Source organism: Chamaea fasciata, unplaced genomic scaffold (genome assembly GCF_029207755.1).
Source record: "Chamaea fasciata isolate MVZ Bird 193981 ecotype frontalis unplaced genomic scaffold, bChaFas1.0.hap1 SCAF_19, whole genome shotgun sequence".
Classification (NCBI taxonomy): Eukaryota; Metazoa; Chordata; class Aves; order Passeriformes; family Sylviidae; genus Chamaea; species Chamaea fasciata.
In genome coordinates, this window is record NW_027094104.1 from 6,289,846 (window position 1) to 6,313,603 (window position 23,758).

General features: G+C 47.6%; 1 protein-coding gene across 1 annotated transcript; it reads right to left on the bottom strand.

The window, feature by feature from the left end:
- Positions 1–7,260: 7,260 nt before the first annotated feature.
- Positions 7,261–11,099, bottom strand: WFIKKN2 (WAP, follistatin/kazal, immunoglobulin, kunitz and netrin domain containing 2). The gene is made up of 2 exons (XM_066200702.1): positions 10,896–11,099; positions 7,261–8,772 (listed from the first exon to the last, which is right to left on the bottom strand). The coding sequence occupies exons 1-2, from the start codon at positions 11,094–11,096 to the stop codon at positions 7,261–7,263; spliced, it is 1,713 nt and encodes a 570-aa protein (XP_066056799.1). The 5' UTR covers positions 11,097–11,099.
- Between the last annotated feature and the right edge of the window lie 12,659 nt (positions 11,100–23,758).

Genomic DNA, 23,758 nt, shown 5'->3' on the forward strand with positions numbered 1-23,758 from the left:
AGGTCGCTCCGGGGCCGTGGTGGGTGGCAGAGACTGTGTCACACCGTTGGGGGCTGGTGCTGGCTGTGGCTCTGTCATTAAATTTTGTGTTGGGCAGTGCAGGATGGAGAACCTGGCCGTGCCTGAGCAGGTGGAGAGACCCTGGCACAGCCTGCCCAGGGGGGTGGGGGATGCTCCCTGGAAACATTCAAGGTCAGGTTGGACGGGGCTTGGAGTAACCTGGGCTGGTGAAAGGTGTCCCTGCGCATGGCAGGGCGTGGAAAGAGAAAGTCTTTAAAGGTCCCTTCCAACCCAAACCCTTTGATGATTGTACAGTTCTAGGACACGGTGAGTCCTGCTGAGGCTGGTGAGATCCCCGCTGATCCACAGCTCCCCTGGAAAATCCTGGTTGCATCTTGCTCTCTATTCAGGAATGGAGGGATTTGGCCGAGCCTTGGAGGCATTTCCAGAAGGAGCTATGTGATTTCCAGTGTCTTCTCAAAGCACCAGAGATGCAGCAATTGTGGGGATCTTCTGAGGAGACCAGGGCTCCAGAGCTGGGTTTGGGTCTGTGCCTGTTGTCCCTCCTGCAGCACGGGCTGCTCGTGGGGGCAGATGCAGGCGAGATGCCTGTTCTTAGCAAGACCTGACATTATGAGGCTGGGACGTGGCTGAGATTTATCTGGGGATCTCAGGAGCACGTTCCTAATAGCAAGGAGCATTCTCTTAGCAGGGCAGTAACCTGTCCAGCCTGAACATGTGCCAGTGCTGCTTGGATTTTGAGATGTCCACGGGCTTTTGTGCCTGTTAATGGGAATGTTGCAGGTTGTCAAGCTGCTGGTGCGGTTTTGAGACACATGATGTGGAGGATCTTCCCAGGGAACTGCCTGCACACAAGAACCAGGCTGGACCCTCTGGTCAGACCCATGTGTGGATCATCCAGGTCTGGAATGGGAGCAGCTTGCTTGAAGTTGTCATGGGAACTCAGAGCCAGGACTCGATTTCCCCCATGTATATTAATCAATATCACATTTCATTTGCTATTTTATCATCCTGTCACTTGGTATTACTGCAGGTCCTCACAGTCAGCTCGTGGTTTTGCAGCCCTGAATAACCTGATCTCAACAACAACCTTCATATCCTACCTCTCCCATCCCTCTCCCAGACCATCTCCACAGGTTCCCTGGGACACTGCTGATGACTTCGCTTCACATTGAACACTGACCTTTTGGTCTCACCCTTTCTTTCTGATGTTTCAACCAGTTGTTGGCTCAGGAGGCTGTCACATTTCTCCCAGACTCAGGGCAGCTAAATGACTTTAAAAGCCTTGGGTGAGAGAGCTGGAGCTCTAAAGCCCTGATCCAAGTCAACTCCCTCAGCTGGACCATCCCTGTCCTTGTGATTCTTCAAAGGAAGAGTCACAGAGCATCACACACTCTTCCTCCTCACACCCTATTTACCATCCAGATGTGAAGTTTAGCCTCTCTTACAGTTTCTGCCAGACTGACTGAGTTTTCATACCCAGCTCTTGGGAACCCTCCTCTAAAATTAGCCTCATGTTTTCCACCTTCCGTTCTCTGGTCCTGCCATGCACTGAAGCAAAGGTTATCTGCTGCAGTTAATGGTTAAGCAATGTTTTATGTAAGTACTTTTACCCTTGGGTGAAAACCAGCTGATCCTGGAGATTTATTACTGTTGTTTTCCTGTTTATTTCAAGCAGCGGAGGAAGCAATGTCCATTACACGTGTTACAGTCCCCCCTTGGCTCAGGGGTGTGAGAAGCAGAGCAAAGGAGAAAGAGAAGGCACAAAGCCCTTTATGGTAGTTCTTTTTATGCCAGGTAATCCAGACCAGCACATTGTAAGACCAGCTTAAGGTGAAAAAATGCTTCCCTCCCTCCTCTGGAGGAATCTTTCTCTCTTGGCTCCAGCCTTCTCCTTCCCTCCTGCATATCTGGGACGCATGGGAGGGGTTAGGGATTGCCAGGTGGGACAAGCCCAGTGGCCCTTTCCATCCTATGATCACCACTCTCCTGCCCCAGGGAACAGTACCAGGGGTCTGGGGAGGCTTGTCCCCACCCCAAAGTGTCCCTGTAATTCTGAAACATGGACATTCAACCCTCATTGCCTTTGTCAGAGCTGGTCCTTGGCACATGCAATTCTGTGTGCACCAATGAGCCAGAGGTTTGGAGGAGACCCCCAACACTTTTTGGCTGGGCTAGCACCAGGGACAGCTGGGTGGGAAGAAAGGTGGATGTAGGGATGGGCACAGAGAAGAAACACCAGAGTTAGAGAGTTTCCCCATTGAAACCTGACCCACCTATCAGCCTTTGGAAGACTTTCCATTTGCTTTCTAAACTCTTAGGCCTAAATGTCGTATCATTTGTTCAGCTATTTTGTCGTATCATTTGTCCAGCCATAAATAGCTGAGAATTAAACAGACTGTGCTGCTTTTTTGGCTAATAGATATGTCCTCTAGTGCTGCAACCTTATCTTCAAATCCCACTGCTGTTTGTGTTGGAGATCAGGACCTCAAGCTGACCTTTTCTTTCCAAGATTTAAAGTGCTGGCAGAACATTTATTCAGTTGTGCAACCTCCATTCCGAGGTTCTCAGGTCTTAGGCATGGGGCTAATATTTTGCCCTTTGACAGCTGCTGTAAATCAATACAGCAGCTGGAGGTCACTTGTAGTGAATCAGTAACCAGTCCTGGTGGAGGGGAAAACACTAAATACTTGGTATTAAAATAAGCTCTAAACTGGATGTTCTTGCTCAGGCTGACATTTTCACAGCTGTGCCTTTAAAATCTGGCTCCAACCAGCCTCACTGGAGGTACCAGCCTGGCCATGATGTTTTCCTGGTAATTATCCACAGGGAGAATTTCCCAGCACATGCACACGCACATGCACGTGCACAGATTACAGCCAAATGGGGCACAAGGCGCTTCAGGTGGAGGAAGTGGGTCCTGTGGTACAAGGTGCTCATTTGGTGCCAGCTGAATTAATCCTCCTTTTTGCAGGAAATCATTAGGTGTTGGCTGAATCCGTATGCTGTATGACCTTCATCACAACCACCTCCCTCAGGAACTGAGACCCATGGCCAGGGGGGAATTCTTGCAGGGGTCCCTAATTTCTTTTAAAACAAGTGGAAACTAAGCTCTTAAATACCTTTGCTGTCTGAATCATATTCCGTGGCGTCATCACCACTGTTTGCTCCTTGTTCTGGAACTGGCTGCCCATTAAATCTTCTGCCTGACCTCATCTGGAGCCCCTGCAATGAAAACATGCTCAATTGCCTCTTTCCTTTGAGCTCAGCAGCTCTGGGCGCTGTGGGTGATGCAGGATCTGTCTCTGAGTAATCACCCAGCCAGCTCTCTGTGCGTGCAGTTCCTTGTGCCCTGGTGCCCTGCCAGCTGTGTGACACCAGCCCTGTGTGGCACCAGCCCCATACAGAATCTGAAGGCAGCATCACTTTGCTGCTGTGGCTGTTTGTCCCCTGTTGACAGAGTGAGATGTAACCACCTGTGGCTCCTGTTGGGATCCAGGTGCTGGATGGTGTCTATCCAGCTGCAGGGTTTGCAGATTTGGGGGTTGCACTTCTCATCCTCACTCCAGGTTGGGAGTGAGGGAGGTAGGCACCTCACGCTGGTTCAGGGCTGTCAGATCCACCAGATCCATCCCTGAGTCCTGGGAACTCCTGCAGGTCTCAGACTCACCTTCTGCAGGTCTCAGACCCAGCCAATGTGGGTCCGTTCCCAGCTCCTCGGTTGGACTCAATGATCTTGGGAGTATTTTCCAATCTTAATGATTCTGTTTTGCTTCCTGAGCCAGTATCTGTGAGGAATGCTGTTTCCCTCCTGTCTCCATGTGGAGGAAAGTGACATCAGTCACTAGCCACAGCCATGTGGCTTTGGAGGTGGCATCAATTCCCCAGCTCTTCTCTGGAGCCTCACACAGGCACTGGTGCCCCTTCTGAGCCCACAGCCATGCAGGGAAAGGACTCAAGGAGGCTTTTCCCTTTCTCTCTCTCCTCTCATACATTTTATATAAACTTTAAATACTGGCATTTCTTTCCAGCTTTCTGACAGCTTGAGAGAAGGGCCCCACAGAGCAGGATGGAACCTGAGCTCACGAGCAACACAAATGGGACTTCCTGGTGAGAATCCACATGTACGTGCCCATTAGTCCTGAAAGATTGAGCAACATCCTCTAGCACTGGCCCCATGCAGCAGCATCCCCAGGCTGCTGGACTGGTCAGGCTTGAATTTTAGGTTTCTTAAGGGTTTAATAAGAGGCTGAAGTAAAATACTAGCTTTGAATGGAGAGCTGAATTCTTCAAGGTCAGAAGGTGGGGAGAGACTTGGGGTTGGGGTCAGTCCCATGCCACAGAGAGGTGTGGTGCTCCCAGCACTGCCAGGAATTATTTTTTTTTTCCTGGTGAGCAGTTGAGGGATGCCTGTGGCACTGCTCCTTCTGCTTCAGGGTATCTGTGATGGTTTTGTGCAGTGGGGCACAGCCAGGGGCACCCTGAGGGGCTCACAGGACATGGTCATGTCTGCAGATTTGGGCAGGAGCTACATGAGAGTGGCTGTTAGGGAGTTAGGCTGGTGTGTGTTCAGTGTCCATCTCACCCCACCACACTGGAAACTGACCCAGAGTGTCCCCTGGGATCCCCTGTGCAAGAAAACCCTCGCACACCAGGCCTGTGTGTCCCAAGGGGGCTGGCAGATACCTTACACCTTGCATAGCCCTGGCTCTTAGTGCCTCAGAGCACTTGCACGCTGCATGTTTTAAGTGCCTACTGCCTTCCCAGGGGATTCACCAGGAGGGAAAGCCAAGAAAGCACTTTGGAGCCAAGGCTTCAACACTGCACTGTGCTGGCTGGAGCAGCAATGAATGCTCTGCTTTCTGCTCCCAGCTATGTTGCATCCCAGCTCTTCTGAACAACCAGGTCCATGTCTCCCAAGTAATTCCAATACTCCCGAGTCATTTCTACACTCCCACACTTGCAAAATCCCCTAACTTTAGAAAAAAAAGAAGCTACAAAAACCCTGTCTTTAGTAAACCTTCATCCTCCAAAACCTTTGTGTTAGTATGGCAAGAACACGTCACTTCCTATAGGTTGCTCAAAAATTGGCAGATGAGCCATGGCTCAGTGGTGGCTGCCACAGCCAGGGATGATCTGGCTGCTACATGGACATGCCGGCTGCTTCAGAGGGCAGCAGGGCCAGCATCTCCCATCTGCAGGAAATGGTCTCCACAAGAACATACACAAACATTATGGACCTTTAATTGGAGGTTTTTTCCACATACGCTTAGGAAATGTACAACAAAAAACCCAGCAGGTATTTTCTTGGTCAGCAACGCCTGGTCCACACTCCTCTCTCTCCCTCCCACGCAGCTTCTTGTGAAATTATCCAACTAACTGGAGATTTAGATCCATTCCTGTTATTTTAGAAATAACCCAAGCCCAAACCACTGGGAGAGGAGCCCAGTTCTCCATCCCCATCTCCCTCCCATCATAATCCATCCTGCACTGGTCTCTACCCATGGGTTGGCTGCTGGTGCAGAGCATGGTATCAGGGGAAGCAGAGCTGGACTCACATCCAACGCTGTTTCTCTCGCTGTGAATTTTCCTCCCTGCAACAACCAAACACTCAATGTGCACAGGCTTTGGGGGGTGCAGATGTCCAACATCTGCCTGCTTAATCTTCTTGCCCAGCACCTGCCATACCCAGCCCCAACACAGGCCTGCAGCAGCATACCCGCCGGCCTCGGCCACCCCGCAGTGAGCCCATTAGATGGCACCATGGGGCAGCACTGCCTGCACCTCCCTGCCTCCCTTCCTCCCTTCTTCTCACGCAGACATGTCGGGACACTACTCCAGCCCTGAACTGACCCTTAATGCAGGGCAGCAAGCTCTGAGCTCTGCCACAGTCACCTGGCTTAGCCCATGGAAAAAGGAGCAGGGACAAGGCTCACTATGCCACGTTCGCCCTCTTCCCTGCAATCACAGTCCTCAGCAAGGCAGGATGTTTCCAGGATCAGCCTTTTCTTTATTTAAGGATTTTGTATAGGCAAATGTTACATTTTTTGGACACACAAATGTCAAAATGATTGATCTTATGTGTGTACTCACCTGCTCCCACCCACAGCCTGTGCTGGCTGTCTTAGAGAATTCATTCATACACCTATATACAGTGGCCTGGTGGAAAGTGTATTCTGAGGTTCGAAAGACCCTAAAAAGGCTCTGAAAGGGTGACACTGATAAAAGCCTTTAAAGTGTCCACTTTGTCCGCTTGTGTTTGTGCAGTTCAGATTCAGGAGCTTTGTGTCTGCCTAATGTAGTTTGCAGACTCTGTATCGCATTTTCCTCGGTTGAATTTTGTTCTGATTCCTCTTAGTTTGCTCTCTCATCTATAAAAGCAGGATTGCTACTGAAAATAAGCAATAAAATGTGATGTATGCTCAGATGTAAAGGCTTTTCAAAAGCAAGACAGCTGGCAGCACACTGCTGTCCTTCTGGCTTGGGCTTTTTGTGATAGACAATATATTGATTGAAACTTAAACAGGGAACAAGGGTGTTTGCTGACCTTGTTCTGGTGACAGAAATATCATTTCAGGGTGAGATTGTGCCTCGAGCTTTTATAGAGACCTATTGTTCTGGGCATAGGATCAAGGGAGTTTCTCCTTCAGTAAGAATTGCAAGATAGGTAGTAGTTGCCATTTAAAAATGAGGTTTTTTAAAAGGAAAAAAGGAAAAATGCAATTAAAAGAAGCAAACTCATAATGCATGGGTTGGTTAAATGTGCACAATTGTAAATATAGACAATAATTTACAGGCTTTACTCTTGAAATATTAGTGCTGCTATAAGGAGCCAAGCGTGTGACTTACAATGATGAACCAGACTGAAAATGAGACAGATTAAATTGACATATATTTCTTAGCTGTGTACCAACTAGCCAAACAAATGCTATGAATTCTGTCATTTATGATGGAAGCTAGATAAAAATTGTATAATTACTGAAGTGAGTCACCTAGTTAAATGGCACTCCTATATGGACAAATTGATTTCAATGCAAGATTAATGGCCTTTTGCTGCTGGTTTAAATGCCTGCCAAAGACCAAACTATGTTGTTGCTAAGCATCATTAATGGATTAAAATAGGGGTTCTGCATAATTCCTACAGAGTATCTTCAAACAGTGTGTTTAGTTTGGCACTAGCCTAGCACTTGTTAGCCCTACTAACACATGGATCAGGGTGGCTCACACCTGTGAGGGAGGTTAATGCAATCCCAGGAATTCTTTCAAAAGCTCACAGGTTTTTTTGTGGATGACCTCGCGGAGCTTGCGCACACGCCGGATGCTGGAGGTGCCCACAAAGCTGTCTGGCTGTAGGACGGCCATGCCATTGTGGACATCCCCCATGATGATGAGCTGGCCATCCACTGTAGTCATGTTGGGACATGGGCAGCTCCAGTCCATGTTCAAAAGCGTGATTTCTAGTGGTTCCTTCCCCAAGAATTTTAATCCCATTTTTTCATCCTTGAGAATCTCCTCCACTGTCACCAGGGCGTGTCCTGAGTCTTGGTCTTCGGTCAGCTCCGTGATGCGGCCCAGGATGACAAAGTCGCTCTTGCAGAAGCTGGTCACCAGCTTCTGGCGGGGTTTGCAGGCTTTGCAGTGCGTGTTCTTCGGGAAGGGGCACATCTCCTCGCAGGCCTCCCGGCTCTCAAAGTTGTTCTCGTTGCCTCCACACCCGCCGTAGATGAAGGACTGGCACTGCTTTGTCAAGCTGTTGTAAGCCCACCTGGGCTCATAGGCCTTGCAGTGGCCTTGAAGGGCTGGCAGGTTGCAGATGTTGATGGGGCCGTTCATGCACGTTAGCATGCAACTCTCGTAGGTCTCAAAGTGGTTGAGGTTGCTGTTGCAGTTCCCATAGATGAAAGTAAAGCAGTTGTTTTTCTTGGCATCATAGTACCACCTGGTCTGCTCTTCCCCACAGTCTTCACTGTCTGGCTGCTTCAGGCACTCGTCGGTCGGAAAATGTGTTTTGTTCTGGGAAGCTTCCTTGGATGTGGGCTCTCCTCTGATGACTGACAAAGGGAAATCCGCCCGGAGGAGGCCGCCACTGTTCTGGGCAGTGCAGGTGTAGATCCCCGCATCCTGCAGCTGCGTGTTGTAGATGACCAGCTGGGCGATGTTGGTGACCACGACATTCCCTCTGACGTGGTTTGGCTTCATGATGACTTTGTCCTTCCCATCGACCTGCTTCTCCCATGTGATTTCTGGCTTGGGTCTCCCTGTGACATCGCAGAGGAAGCTGACGGTCTCTCCCACGTAGACGGAATGATGGACGGGGTTGTTCACCAGCGCAGGTGGCAGGATATCGACGACTGTTGTCTCGGAGTAGATGGTGGTAGGGCGAGCTGTTGTTTCTGGGGGTATAGGGCTGGTGTTTGGCCAGGTGAGATGGTACCTACAGGTGACCACGTTCAGTGTGATGCCTTTGATGCAGGCCTCTGCATCCATGTAGCACTTGTTGTAGTAGGTGAGCCCATCAGAGGCACAGGTGAAGCTCGGCTCCTTCTCGCACCTGTCCTTGCACTTGCAGACAGGCTGCCCATCCCAGATGTCGCACTCTGAGCCTTGCTGGATGCACATGAAGCGGTCACAGGTTGCCTCTTTGGGCATCCCCACGGGCCCCTTTTTCCCCTTGATGTCCATGTACCGAGCGGCCACACAGCTCTTGGTTCCACAGACATTGGGGCAGCACTTCTCAAAGGTTTCACACTCCTGCGGGGAAGGAAAATGACCTGCTCATTACTGGGAACAGAGTAAAGGCCTTTTTGGAGACTCAGCAAGCAGAGAGCCCAGAAACTCAGCTCTGCCACAGATATCCATGGTCTGAAACTCAGTGCCCCCGCTGTTAGTGAATAGAAACATCGCCTCAGCATTTCCCAAGGGGTTCTGAAGTGCTGAAGGAGAAGACTCCTGGGAAGGAAAAAGTAATTCTCTTTCTTAAACACAAACCTCCTCATGAGTCTTCACCTCAGAGTCACATGGACTGCTTGACTATGAACCAACCACCCCCCTTCCATGCTCTCTGAAATGCCTGAGGACAAGCCCTGAGAAACAAGAGCAGATGGAAAGTCTTATCATATGGCTGTAGGCAGTAATCCTTCTTATTTTCCACAGAAGTATGTAAAGTATTATTTGAATTCCCTGAGACTAACAGCCGACTCTCGGAGGTGAAACTGCCAAGGCTTTGTAATTGTTCACATTGTAGAGGAAATAATAGAATATCTCAAAAGTAAGGTAATGCTTGCTCCAAAATTAATTTTTCTATGGTATTTAGAAAAACAAACCCAAAATAGCTCATTATGGCTTCTCTGTCCTATTTTAGTCCTATTTTCAAATGCTGCATCACTCTTCTAGTGATTTATTACACCCCGCCTCGGCTACAGTCAGCTCTAAATTGTGGTTAATTTTAGCAGAATTTTCATCTTCTGTGCAGTAAAGGTACTTGATGTGTGTGATCAGGGTTGCTGGGTGGTTATGGATTACTTCAAGGGATGAGGGCACACTTCCACTGTGTGTTAAACCTCTACAAGCCCCCTAAAATCTAACAGCTTTCTCCGTAAGTGAGAACAAAATGGTTTTTAAGCTACCAAGCTAAAGACCTTCTCCTTAGTCCAGTATCCTTTCCTTATTGGGAAAAAGATGACCTAATACCAAAACTCTTTCCCCATTTCCAGCTGCACATTACTAGGTTTCAGAAGCAAAGCTGGAAACCAGGACTGGGGAGGTTTTCAGCTGGGGTTAAGGAGTGTGGCTTGGCAGAGTCCTTGGTTGCCTGCAATACACTCACTCCATCCAAAGTCCCAGGACTCTGTGCTGCCACACTAGGCAAAAGCAGTATTTGTAGCCAGTGGATTCTGGCTTTCAAGTTTTGACCAGTAAATTATTAAAACATTTTAGTCTGCTGCTGCTGGGGTTTTGAAAGTGTTTTAGTGTTCATTGCTGCACCTGGTAGTTGGAACAGAGGCAGCCTATTTGGGAATGGCAAAAATAAAAAGAGCACCTTCATTCCTAATACATGGGATCCATCTGAGTAAATGTCTTTGTTTAGTTATGGCCAGAATTTTTGTCTGGTTTTTCCCCCGTTTTAGCATTGCAGAAACAACCTAGCTACAGAGCACAAACCTAAACACTTTTTTTCAGCACAGTAAATTTTTTTCCTGTCAGCCAGGTTTGGGCTGCGGAAGCTTTGTCATGGGACATGATGTTAGAGGTAGGACAAGCAGGTATTTTCAGATGCCAGCTTGAGCTGGCGGTGCTGACAGGTTGAAAAATGAATTTTAGGGTAGTAAGCTAAACACATTTTGAGCTGGGAGCATCCCACAGAACATCTGCCTGGTCATTTTAGCCATGCCCTATTCTGCACCCCAAGCAAGCTTTGTGCTTCAAATGCAGCAAAGGCTGATGATTTACATGGTAAATCAAACTATTTCATACAGGACTCCTCCCAGGAATATAAAACATTGATGATGGCCACCAACAACAAAGAGCACAATGACACTGTTAAAATACTACAGATTGGCCCCAGGGTATGCTAAGTTCTGGAGTATCAAATTCAGACGTTTCTTTTGACATGGAAACAAGGAAAAGGATCAAAGTGAGCACTATACCCACACCGGCAAAAGCGACAACTGGCACACACCTCCCCTCTTAACTGATAACTCATCAAACCTTTTCTATGTTATATAGGTCATGGGTCAATGCAATACATGTGCTGTCTGCATGGGGTCCTGCCCGGTGCCAGCTCCCTTCCAGCTGGGACAGAAGGCTCCCACCAAACCCCCCGACAGCCCCCGCAGCAGCCGTGACGCAGAGACACAAAAATGTGCATCACTCACCAGGTCAGCGTCGCACTCCCTCTTGCAAGTGCTCTGCGCGTCGACCCACAGGTTGGGGTTCATGTCATTGGGGCATATCCCAGCATGGGAGTACCGGATTGGAGGTAGGGCTCTCCCTTTCAGAGAGACCTCCAGAAGCAAGAGGACACTGCTCTTCCCCAGCAAGATCCACATCCACCGAGCGAACAGCACCAACAACATCTCAGAACTTCTCCAGGGCAGTGGCAGTGTCCAAGCTGGAAGTAGTTCTTGTTTGCTTGGGGTTTCTTTTTTTTTTTTCTTTTTTTTTTTTCTTTTTTTTTTTTTTTTTGGTAAGCCTTAAGTTTTTGAGGAACTCAGATGCACCTGACTTCGGTAAAAGCTTCAGCAAGTTCCTCTGCTGCCTCTGTCGATAGTGCAGTTTGGTCTGGACCTCATTGGATTAAAGGCCCTAGGAAGTCACCCCCTTATTTTAAGAGAAACACTACTTGTGTGAGCAGAGTTAGCTCTATTTATACCCTGCCTCTGTTAACAAGTCAGAAAAAGTAAACTTGATTTCTTTGACAGGCACACGCTTCCTATGTCCTGGTGGCAGTCAGACAGATTTGTTGCAAGAAAAAAAAGCTGGAAAGAGTTCAAAAGGCTGGAACTGGCATGGTGGGACCCCTGCATGTTTCTGAATGCAGGGAGGCCTTCTTAACCCCTTTAAACCTAAAGTACTTCCCTATGCTAAGAATGGCATTTACTTCTGAAAGGGGACTTGTCTAAGTAACACACACCGCAGTCAGGGGATTTCCCCACGGCAAGGGGCTACACAATCACTTGCTAAAAGGAACAAATAATAGGATTGAAGCAATTAAAGCCAGAATATCATATTTTAACAAAGGAAGCAGGGAAGAAATAGCTTATTTAAACTTAGGATCAACAAAGCAGAATGTCTTCATAACTTCTGCTGGGGCTCCTCCGGGCTTTTTTCTTCTCTTTGGTTGGGAGATTTTTGTGATGCTAAGTTTAATGCCGCCTTCCAGTCCCACCAGGAAGATGTTAAAAGTGTCCCTGAATTCCTCCACATTTCCTGACAGCCAGATCCCATTGTACAGTGCATTGCTGACCCCTTTAACAGCAACAACAAAAAAATAGTAGAAGTTCAACTCTATGGAAACCTGCATAAAGGAATGTACAGCATTTTTGCATTGGGGGTGGGAGGGAAACTCATTCAAGCTGAGCTCCTCATTCCCTGATTATTACAGCAAGGGGCTAATCCTGCTCGTGCTGAACATGTGCCAAAATCCAGAGATGAGTGGCAGAAGTCTGAGTCGCTCAGGACCTTCCAGGATTAGGGCCTCTGGGCTGAGTTTTGGGCTAGCCTGGGTGAATCCTGCATGTTGCTAGGAGCCTGCTGGGATGATCAGGTAAGTTTGCATCTCACATGGAGGTTCTGCAGGGCTGGACCAGCAGTGCTGTGCCTGGGTTGGAGGGAAGGGTGTGCATTCACCCCATGTCCCGTGCTGAGAGCTGCAAAGCCAGGCAGATTCAGCCCTTACTTTTTTCCATCAGGTTTATAAATCCAGGGTTGTTTTTCATGGCTGAGTTTGGACCTAATTCTCCCCTGAGCCATGATGGCTGCCAACCAGTACAACCGGCAGTGCACTGGGTCACCATGGGGCTCCTGCTCCTCCCCTGGGGCCAGGCAACAGAGCACAGTGACCTGCTGGTGTTCCCCGGCATCACCTCCGGGAGAAAGGGAGGGCAACCTGGAGCCGACCTGCCCCAGGCTGTGGCATTTCTGTGGCAAACCAGGCTTATAAAAGGGGCTGTTGCAGCTCTGATTTGTGTGCCTGCATTAATCATATACACAGTATTTGCATTTCATGGGACGTGAAGAGCGAAGTTGTCCAAATTAGCTATTTATAAGGAGCGAAGTCAACTGCCAGGCAGCAGTTTGCAGTTGATTTATTCATTCTGAAACTTTAGAAACCTGCATGACACTTGTACAAAGTACGGCTGTGTGCTAAATGTTTTATTCAGTACTTGTTTACAAAGACAAACGCAGCACCCTGTGATGCCTAAAAAAGCCAACCAAAAATGACACATTCCCAAGAGGTACTTAAAATTCTTACAGCTCTATTAACAACAAAATCACATGTATTAGTGGTTCTGTTGACTAAACAAAGACACTTTATATTGTAAAACTGGCTACAGATAAGCTTTGAAACCAGATGTGTGTGGGTCTTGAGGAGTGCAGGTATCCAGGGTGCTGGGGAAGCTGCCTTGTTGACTTCAACAGCCACTGCACATGCAGGGAGTTTTCCCTCAATCCATGGCATTGCCACAGAGTAGCAATGGATGTGATTTTTCCCTGCCAGCTTTAATCTTTTATGGCCATTTTACCCCCTTACCTGTTGGGCCAGAGGTGGATCTTACAGTCTCCATCTCCTCTCCTGGTTCCAGAGAGCTGAGTCCTTGCTAGCTTTGGTGAGTGAGAGACGCACTAATGTGGGCCACCGTAGGTGGAACTCTGTTCCAAACAGGAAAAAACAGCACTATCTTATTTTTAACTGTCCCTGACCAGGGATCCCTTGCTCAGAGGCACATTTCAGATGTGGGGGAGCAGGGTGGGGCTCTGAAAAATCAGACACCGGTTTGCATCAGACAGACAGAGCAGCCTTCTGCTTTGCTATGTCCTTCTCCATCCACAGGGATATTCTCCAGCGACAGGTAAGTCCCATTGCAGCTTTCTGCTTTCATCTCTGAGGGATCATGTCCTCGATCAGTCCCTTGGCCACTTGAGCTCAGTCAGGAGAGACAAAAACATTGCCATAAATCTCCCTGTGAATGTGGGCAGATAGCTCCAGAGGGCAGAGGAAGCAGTGAGGGCTTCAAACAACCCTTGACAGCTGCCCCATTCCTGCCAGGACATCCCAGAGATGCTGTTACCCAGCCTGAGGAGCACATCCAGGAGGGAAACCACTATACAGGCTGCCCCAGGTTGGCTCAGGGACAGTGAGGACCCTGATTGTCCCAGCATGGACAGCCAAGCTCTGGCTAATGCACTCCTGGGTTTCACTGGAGGGCTGTTTGCTTGCCTAGTTTAAGTTAATTTAACTCCAGTGACCTCAGTGGATCTGACTGGACACTCCAGAACACCACCAGTTAATGCCAGTTGTGAACTGGGGTCTCTGTCAAAATCCCCGGGCTCAGTTTTTCTGTTCCTCCTTGTATATAAAGCACTGCACATTTTTTCTTTAATGCAAGCAATAAAGTAATCCCTATTCTCCATTGCTATGAACAAATCCATTATGAAAGCTGATTTTATGGCTTTCCTTGTCTCAGCCATGTCAGACACTGATGTGGTAAAGGTCTTCCCAAAAGAGATCAAGCCCTAGAAGCAACCCTATTACTACCCCCAAATCCCCCTTTCTGATCAAGATGCTGGAATGAGTCTGGTGGATGGGGAACTGGGATGAACTTCGCTGGATGTGAGAGGGACAAACCTGAGCCCTGATGGCACAAAACAACATCCTGGGTCTGCTCCCGGCAGTGGACACATTGGTGTGTGACCAGCCCCAGTCCTGAAAAGCCCTCCTAGGGTGCCCAAGGTCCTAGCTAGGGTTGTTAATCTAGAACTGGATTAACTGTTGTTGGTATTTTTGTAAATTATAATTTCTTTGTCTTTTTTCCGGCCCTCCTCTTCTGTGCCAAGTGTTGACCCAGTGTGTGGTGTGACACCTTTTAACTGAGGACGGAAACAGGATTCTCTGGTGTGCAGAAAAGTATACTTTTATTTGGGTATTTTTTCTTAAGCCACTTCTAAAGGAACAGCCAGCTGTTGATCAGATTTACTAGGCCAGCAGTCCTCATCTGGAGTTACTCAGTGGAGGGTGGATTGATTTGCTGGTTTTACTGTGGAAGGCTCTTGGCAGGGACTATCACCCTGAGATGTTAAAACTCCAACTCCCATTGATCTCTTCCTCGGCACAGGGGCCCTTCCAGCCCCGGCCTCTCGTGCTCCCTGGGCCTGTGGCCACTGGCAGCCAGGTTTGCCAACACAAACATGAGCCACTCCCTCTCCAGACAGGCTGTGACTCATCGCTGCTGGGGACACTTTGCTGCCTGGGGCATTGAGACCCTACCCGAGGGCAACAGTGCCATGGATGTCCCCAACAAATGCTGCAGATTAAGGCTAGGGGTCAAAGTTGGATGCTCTGCCTCTGAGAGTAGCATCAAGCAAAGACTCTGTCTGGTCCTTAAGGCTGTGCTCCTCCTCCTCTCACAGGACAGCTGGTGACAGCAGGGCCTGATGCCAGCTCCCTGCACTGCCCACAGCAACAATCAGCCTCTTCTTCCAAATGGGACACCCAAATCTGCCCTGCCCACTGCGACCCTGGTCATGCAGGCAGCTCCAAGGACATGCTCTCCTTCAACCCCACCATCACCTTTCACCCTCCGTAGGTGGCTCCTTGTCCAAGCACAGTTAAAGATATGATGCCTGTACTCAAAAAACCCTGTTTCATTTAGACAGTAATGACATTCCAGGCTGTATGTAAAGCTTATTGCACTTAAAGCTGATAGCCAGACATTGGAAAGGGAACGTGAGTGCCAGATCCCTTTTGGTGCACAGCTGCCAACTGCTTGTCTCAAGCAGGAACATTGCTTCCACAGAGAAATACAGATAATGCCTTGGGACCTCAGCTTTATCTTGCTTTGGACTGCAAAGAGTCAAACCTTCCCCTCTGAGTGATATCCTGAACCTCGGCAGGACCTGCTCAGGGGATGGCCAGGGATCCCAGGTTGGATGCCTTTCCACAGACCTCAGAAGACCACATGTCTCCTTCAGGCCGGATGGTTGGCTGAGCGAGAAGGATTTTTGGCAGCATGAGAAGCATCTCTGAACATCAAAGCGCAGGCAAAGGCTGCTGTGCTGGCCACATGCTTTGGGAGCACACGCACACAGGCCAGGCAGATTTGGGCTGAAGGTGTACAATGGGAACAGCCTGTCTGGGTCCTATTTCAGCTCTCTTCATATGCATAATTAGCAGCAGAGGCATATTTCAGTTTTCCCCAAGTTAAGACAGAAATCTCCCTGTAAGCACCCAGAACTAACAAGTGCTGTTTTTTACTTCTGAAATAACATATCTGAGCAGATCCCAGAGAGCAGGGAAGGCTCAGTGGGCACATTTGGCATGGTGATTGCTCACCAAAAGGAGCTGCTGTTGATGTGCATGCCGCCTCACGTGCAGCTGCTCGGTAAGCAGGAGTTAGTGTGGTTAGACTAAAGGGCTCAGTTGGGGGGGAAAATCAGTAATGTCTGGGAGTTTATTGCAGAGTTATGGGCCACCTGCTAGAACTCAGCATTAGGCCTGCGTTGCACTGTGTTTCGGGAAGAGCTGATGGCACTGCACTCAGACAGGGCTACTGCCAGAATTATTATTTTATGCCTCAGCAGATGGCTTCTGCTCAGGGGTTTTATCTTTGAGTGCAGACATACGACTAATCATCATTTGCTTTCTCTTTATCTGCTAACGTAAGCTGGGCAGGAAGCAATTGCCAGTTTGATGATGGTTCATTGGTTTATTTATTTATTGGTTTATTCTGTCTGAAACAGCACAAGGATACAAAGGAAGATAATCAGCAATATATCTGTTATCAGGGAGATATGGGGAAAAGCTGAGCTCAGAAGCTTGTGTTTCACCAACCCATCTCCTTCTGTCTCTGTTACAGAGACAAAGCCTAAGATATCCCATAGATAATTCAGAGAGGTCACTTTGATATCTTTGGATTGTCAAGATTGCAAAGATGAAATGTTGGGAATGGATTCATCCTGCCTTAGAGCAGGATGATCGAAATCACTTCCTAAAGTCCCTTCCAGCTCTGTTCTCACTGTCGATGCTGAGCAAGACCTGTTCCCTCAATAAGCATTGAGTTAGGAAAATCTGAGGTCCCAAATGCAACCTGGAATGCCAAGAAACAGAAATCACAGCCACAGTGGCATCAGTGCAGCACCAGCATTTTCTGTGTTAAGGCCCCCTCAACTACCAGGTACAGGCTGGACCAGGTCCTGTCACCTGCTGATGCCATGAACACATGGCTGCAGCACGGAGGCTTGAGCACCTTGTTCTGTTGCAGGTTTTAGGAGTTCATAGTTAGTTTTATGGCAAGCTTGAACAACAGCACTTTAGGAAACTCGCACCAAACCCGTGGTGTGCAAATGGAGATGTTCCCATGGCTTGCAGCACTGCTGTGGCTGTGTGAGCCATAGCATAAAATCTTCAGGATTGAACTGATATATTTGTCGTTGTTCTTTACGACTTTCAGTTGTTCTGCTTGGTTCCAGCTCGTTTAGAATCAAAGCTCAGAATAAAAGTGAGGTGCAGGCCTGGCACATGCTCAGGCTGAGTGCTCAGCACATCTTTCACCAGAACCCGTGGTGTTTCTCCAGGAATGTAAGTTAATTCAATTCCCCATGTAGAACTCATGAATATTACTGAACCCATTGCACAGATTCACTTCAGTCTACAAATGACCCTAATTTAACCTCCCTTATTTACTTTTAGGAATTTAAAGCTGGGAGGAAACCACTTGCTGCAACACAGCACAGCCACAAAAGGTTGGAGTCCCAAGACTGCTTCCAAACCCATGGGCACCATTTCCTTCTCAAAATGCAGGTTCAATATAGAAAAGTCACATTGCTTTTGTTTGTGATGTGGTTCAATTTATATAAACAGTAAGCCTTTAATGTGCTGTACTAATTTAATTTAGCCCCAAGCCTTAATTCCCTGTGACTTCAGCGTGAAGGAACCCTCTCTTTGTCACTCGGGGCTGAACTTTTTTTAGAAAGGTTATGAACCTTTCAGTGGAGGAGAGTTTGTGAGGTGAGATTAAATAACTGCAGATTTGCATGATTTTGTGCTCCATTGTGAGACTTTACCAAAACCCTCAATCTGTGGAAGTTTGGAACCCTCCTTGTGGCTGGGAGCCTCTCCAGGAGATGCAGAGCAGCTCCCAGCAACCGGGTTTTTCATCAGACAATGACTGTTGGCTCCTCCAGACAACCTGGAAGTTCCAGAGCTCCTCCGAGGGTTTGGTATCCAAAACTTCACTATAAACAGAGTAATTTTCACAAAATGGAACTATTTCCATTTCTGCAGATACCATGAAATCCCTTTAGCAACAATTCTGTCTTCTTGGAATTTAAATCTAAATTAGGAAAAAAAATTCCTTTTTAGCTGAAGAGTTATTGCCCTGGTTTGGCTTTGCTGGCCGTTAGCAGTCCTGGCTGTCACACAGCAGATCCTCTGCCTGTGCCCAGAGGGTGACCTCTGCCAGGAGCAGTCTCTGCCTTCTAAGCTGGGCACGTTAAGAGTCTTTCCAAGAAGGTGAACTATTTTGTTTTAGTTTGCCCTGTGTACCACCAGATGCAAGGCATCACACAGTCTGCACCAGGTGGACCCAGACAGTGGCCAACAGAAGGAGACAGAGCAGCTCTTCGGGGCTACTGATGCCCTTAGTGGAAGTGCCCAATGGAGCCAAAGTGCAGGTCTGGTTTGTAAGAGTGCTCTTCTCCTGCCATTCATTCAGCAGCACATCTGAACACAGGCTGGAGGTGTGAGTGATGTCTGCAAACCAGTGATGACCCTCTTCCTTAGGTCTTTTGAGCAGGTAGCCCATCCTTCCCGCCCTGGCAATGGGATGTTTGTCTGCATTTGGTAGCTTTTTTTCACTGCTGCTCCTTCTGATTCCAGCTAATTCAACATACATTCTTATTTTGATCTTTATTTTTTTTTCAGAGTCCACCTGCAGCCCATAGCATAGCAAGGTCTGCTGAGACGCAGCACTTTCTTTCCACGGCAGTTTCGGAGATAATGGGTCGTGCCTGACACGGTGGCTGGCAGAGCGATCCTATGTAACGCTTAAGAGATTCACGTGGTTTAATCGTTCCAACTTCCCTGTGCCTTTAGGGCCAGCACGTTGGGTTCAGTGCTCTGACTCACCAATTGTTGGGATTGTGATAATGACAGACACAGCAGACGGTCTTTGAACTGGGGGGGGGGTACAAAGGAAGCAGAGCATCGTTAGCGGTGAGTGTTTCAAATGCTCTGTAATGGCCTGATTTTTCTCCAGTTGAAGTCGATGTAAATATTCTGCTGACTTCAAAGGGGAATGGAGTGAGGTTACGGCCAAGTACTTTCGGAAATACCACCCAGTGCTTGATTTTTCTTGACCTGAATGGCAGTTCAGTCGGCTCTGCCTCCACAAAGGAGCTTTCAGGAGTCCTGGAAAAGCTGCCGGAGTGCTTTTAGCCCTGGGTTCACATGGTAGCAGCATGTGAATTGCGGCAAATCTAGAGGCCGATTCAGCCCTCCCAAGTTCTGACTCCACTTCTACAGATGTCTGGCTGGCATCACTCTTGCTCTCTCCTCACTGACTGTGGGGGAGTTTAGGGCAATGGGAATCTCACGGAGGCACTTCAGTTTGGTGGGGTGAACTCCTGCAATGGGGCAGCAGAATGTGGGGTACCCTCAAAAGACCTTTGGCTTTGCTGTGCATCAGCCAGGAGAACAAGCTGGTCAAAATGCCTGGAAAATCTTAACAATGTGGCATGAGCTGTGGCTTTGTCTCTTTCCATCACAGAGAAAATGGTCTTGAATTCTTTTTCTCCTTTTTCTTTTTTTTCCAGGGAGGGGTGTTTTTTTCTGTCATAATTTTACACATTTTCTTTTGTGTTTGTGTAACATCATACTTTAAAAGCTCTAAGAGAGTGGAAAATAATATTTTCTATACATTTCCAAATATTTCTATTAACTAATTTACTTTTGAAGTTAATCATATTTGTCAGTTTGGGATTGTTATCTCTTCAGGAGCCGTTCCTGTCTTTGCCACTGACTTTGTGATCCCAGATCACTTGCTCTCTGCACTACAGCTTCCACCTCCCTGAAGAGGACTATAAAGCTCACAAGTGGGTCAAGTGACATCAATTTATCTTTGAAATCCCAACTTCTTGCCATTCCCACAGAGCCGTGTGTGAGTGTGAGGTGTGATTTGCTGCAATTGCAAAACTGTTGGGAAAAAATGGCAAATGAAAAAATTGTAACTCCAGCCATTGGATCACGTTGCTTAAGCTGAAGTTTAAGCACAACCCCTTCTAATACACAAACACACACACACACACACATTTTTTTTTAAACTTTGCCCTGGCCAGAAACCAAATACTGTAATTGTTTCAGGACATATATTTGTACTTTCTCAGCTCCTTTTTGATTTGTCTGAGGAATCTGGTGTACCCATGGCCATAAAAACCAGGTTAGTGCACAGTAGAGGCTTTCACAGCCACTAATCTTGATGACAAAATTATTCGAACAAACACTTCTTGTGTCACCGATATATATTATGTAAAACCTTGTGACTTTGATTATGTGTCTATAATACAGATTAGTCTGTTTGGGTGTTTGGTGCTGACCTCCAATAAGCTCCCAAAGTATTAGCAAGAATTTGCAAGTGACAGGCAGGCAGAGGTGCTGTTCTGCCTAATCCCATTCTCAAAACTCTGGTTATATATGTCTGAACAGCTTCTGCTGCTTTCCTTGAGGCACCAACCAGGTTCTTTCTTTCTCAGCCCCCCTCCCAGCAACCTTTGTCCTTCTTTCCACTGCTGTAATGTGTCACAAATGTTGGAAGATTTCACTAACCTTATGGATTAGAGCCAGGGAAACAGCAAGAACAAATTTAGAATAGGAGGCAGGGAATGTACCAGCTGGGAGGTGATGCTGTCAATCTCCATGGAGACCTCTTTAGTTACAGCTTTGCTAATTACTCTGATGAATTGTATAGTGCCTGGTTGAAAGCCTGGCCAAGTCAACGGAGAGTTCCAAACTGACTGGCTGTGTCTTGTGCCCACGAGGGCACAGGGCACAGCCCCTTGGGGTAGCCAGTTATGATTTGCACTGGGGACTTTCTCCTTGATGGCCAAAAACACAGCCTAAGGAGAATCCAAACACCTCCATCCGATCTTCTGCATGAGGCCAGCTTCTTCTAAAGAAAAGAGCTCTGGAGAAATAAATGTTTATCTTGTCTTAGCAAAACAATTTTTTTCTCAGGCATGCAAGTGAAACATCTCTGTCATCTTGGGAACTTTCCACAGGAGTCAGCTCCTGCAGGAGATGAAGTGGGACAAGATCCACAGAAGCCTTTTGAAGCCAAATGCCTGGACAGGACATGCCCCTATACAGGATTCAGGCAACTAGTTTTATTTGCCCCTTATCCCCAGGATGAATGTGTTTCATGGATTAGTAAAGCAAAGGGAGGGACTACAGACATGGGCAGAGAGGAATGCAGCCAAAAGTCTGGAGAAAAAGCAAAGGCAGTCCCTTTTCTGTACAGTTTTCTGGGTTAGGATGTCTCTGAGCTCCGAAGGGACTGGGCTGACACCTGGAGACACTGCCACAACCCCAACACAAGCAACAACCATCCTCAGGGGGAGAAATTTGGCTCCACGGCACTGCAGCTCAGGCTTGTCATTACTTGAAGCCAAACTGGCTTTAGGCACTAATCCACTGAACAATTTCCAGTTGTTATCAAAATCCATTGGACTTCTTAACCACGAGTCCCTGAACTGATGTACCACACCCCTCAGGTTCCAGCTCCCTGATTTGTTTGTTCAGAAATTATTTATTTGTTCTACAAATAGAAACAATGTTAAATTAACAACTGGGAAAAAAAGAAAAGCCGCACACCATGCCTGATTTCTAAAGGGATTTGGCTGCCTGAGCAGACCTTTCCCTTGCAGATTACCATTCCCCCAAATATAAATGTCATTTTCCAAACCTGTCAAATTTCCTGTCAAATTTCACTCCATGCTGCAGGCATGTGCAGCTGTGTGCATGACTGTGCGCTCACACCGGCTTAAATGTCCCTCTTTAGACACAGCTCCCCTTGAGCCCCTGCAGGATGCTCAGCAGGGCTGAAAATCCATGAGATAGCTGGTTGCACTGTGATTCAGGGATGCTCCAGGGTGCTAAGACCTGTCCTGAATCCCAGTCCTCTGTACCACTATCAGTGTAGCAATTTCTGCTGGGTGGTTTAGTGAAAAAGCTGTCATTTATGGTCAAAAGAAAGATGATGGGTGAGTTCCCTTCAATTCTGGAATTCACTGAAAGGATTTTTTTTTTATCTCCTCAAAAATAGAGGAACTATTCTTGATAGAGCCCTATGCACCCTGCCTCAGGTGCTCATCTTGCCTGGGAGTAGGCAGCTGGAAATCTTTTGGTTCAAAGCTCATTCTCTTTGGATCCTTTGGCAACCGGCAGAATACAAGGGGCATCTCCAGAGGATTATTTGGCTGTGCTATTTTAGACCCTTGCCCTGGGAGGAGATGAATCTGCCTCTGTGCTGCATGTTTTCCCCCAAGGACATGAAGGGAGTGTTGGGTGACACAGGCTCAGATTTGATAACGTGGAGATTTGAATTTAACCTAATTCCCCTACAGACTCTCACAGGAGGCTTCCATGGAGTCACTACAAAAACTGGTACAGCATAAAGTGCTTCTTCCATGTGACTTTGGCTTCCTCCTTTGAAATTATCTCCTCTGCCTTCAAACTCTCATTGAAAGGCACAGTGTGAGCAGCACAGATTAGTTTAAATCTAAGTGAATATTGGGCTTGGCTTTTAATTCCATCTTTATTCTCTACCAGTCCTTCCATTTCCCTGAGCTTTAATTCCATAACAGCTTTAAATCTGTCTCTGCATTAAGTATCATATTCAAGGTTTCTGACTATCCCTAAATCTTATTTCTCACAAGTTCACAACTGCAGTGCTGGTTTAAATTGCCAGAAACATTATTTTGGTGGATTGGGTGGGGACCAAGTGTTTCAAATATGATTGTACGGCTGTGTAACTGGGAATTAAGTCTTTTAAAAGATGTTTAATCATAACGTTCAGTGACTAAGAAGTTGGTTTAATGGGGAGGAATGGAGTTACATAGGGAATGAAACCTGAAATGTAAAGGGAATAAAAAACTTCATAAGCCTTAAAAAACCAGGAGCAAATAGGAAACAGACAGACCATGGTTTCTCCAAAAAAGCAGAAAAGAACCAATCTAGAGGATCAGACACAGTCAGAAGCTTTTATAAACACAGATATTAACACGACCAATAAAATCTGGAAAACTTGCTATGGGGACAAAAACTGGCCCAAGCCTCCCCTGTGGTTACTGCAAGGTTGTGATAGCAAGGTGCTGGCTCTGCCAGGTGATGCTGCAGGCTCAGAGCTGTGCCCAGGGCTGGTGAGCAGGGAGCACTGAGTAAATCACAAAGAAAACAAAACTTCACCGATCTGGGCTCCAGACAGGCTCAGAGCCCGGCATGTTCCCTCTGAAGGCCAAGGTCGTTTAAGATTTGGGAGGCAAAGAGGCTTCTCCAGCCATGAGCACCATGTGTAATTCCCAGCAGCTTCCAAAGGCGATGGCCAGCGCCCAGCCAGCACCTGCCCCGTGCCTCCAGGTTCTCCAGGCCCTGCTGCTCTCGGCAGGGAGGTGTGTGTGCATGTGTGCCCTGCACAGGCACAGGCACAAACTCAGCCATCATATAGGAAAGGTGCAGGGAAAGGACAAGTTCTTGGCTCTGCTGGGAGCTGGTGAATGTGACATCAGTGCCCAATGAAAGGGGAGGGGACACACGTGTGCGAGGGGGTCTGAGGCTCCATGTGCGAGGCACAAGCAGGAGGTTCATGGTGGTGGTAGGGAGGTTTGAGTCAAGTGAACTCGCTGCTAATCCTCTTCCACACAGCCTTCCTTGCAGAAGGAGATCTCATGACTCCAGGGAGAAGTACATTGTGTAACTAAGCAATGGTGAACCCAAGGTCCATTTAACAGGGCTTGGCACAGGCACAAC

Excerpts from the sequence above, each read along its gene's own strand:
- WFIKKN2 (XM_066200702.1), bottom strand. The coding sequence starts at position 11,096 with ATGTTGTTGGTGCTGTTCGCTCGGTGGATGTGGATCTTGCTGGGGAAG. Across the intron at positions 8,773-10,895 it reads GGGAGTGCGACGCTGACCTG|GAGTGTGAAACCTTTGAGAA; the intron begins GTGAGTGATGCA and ends CCTTCCCCGCAG.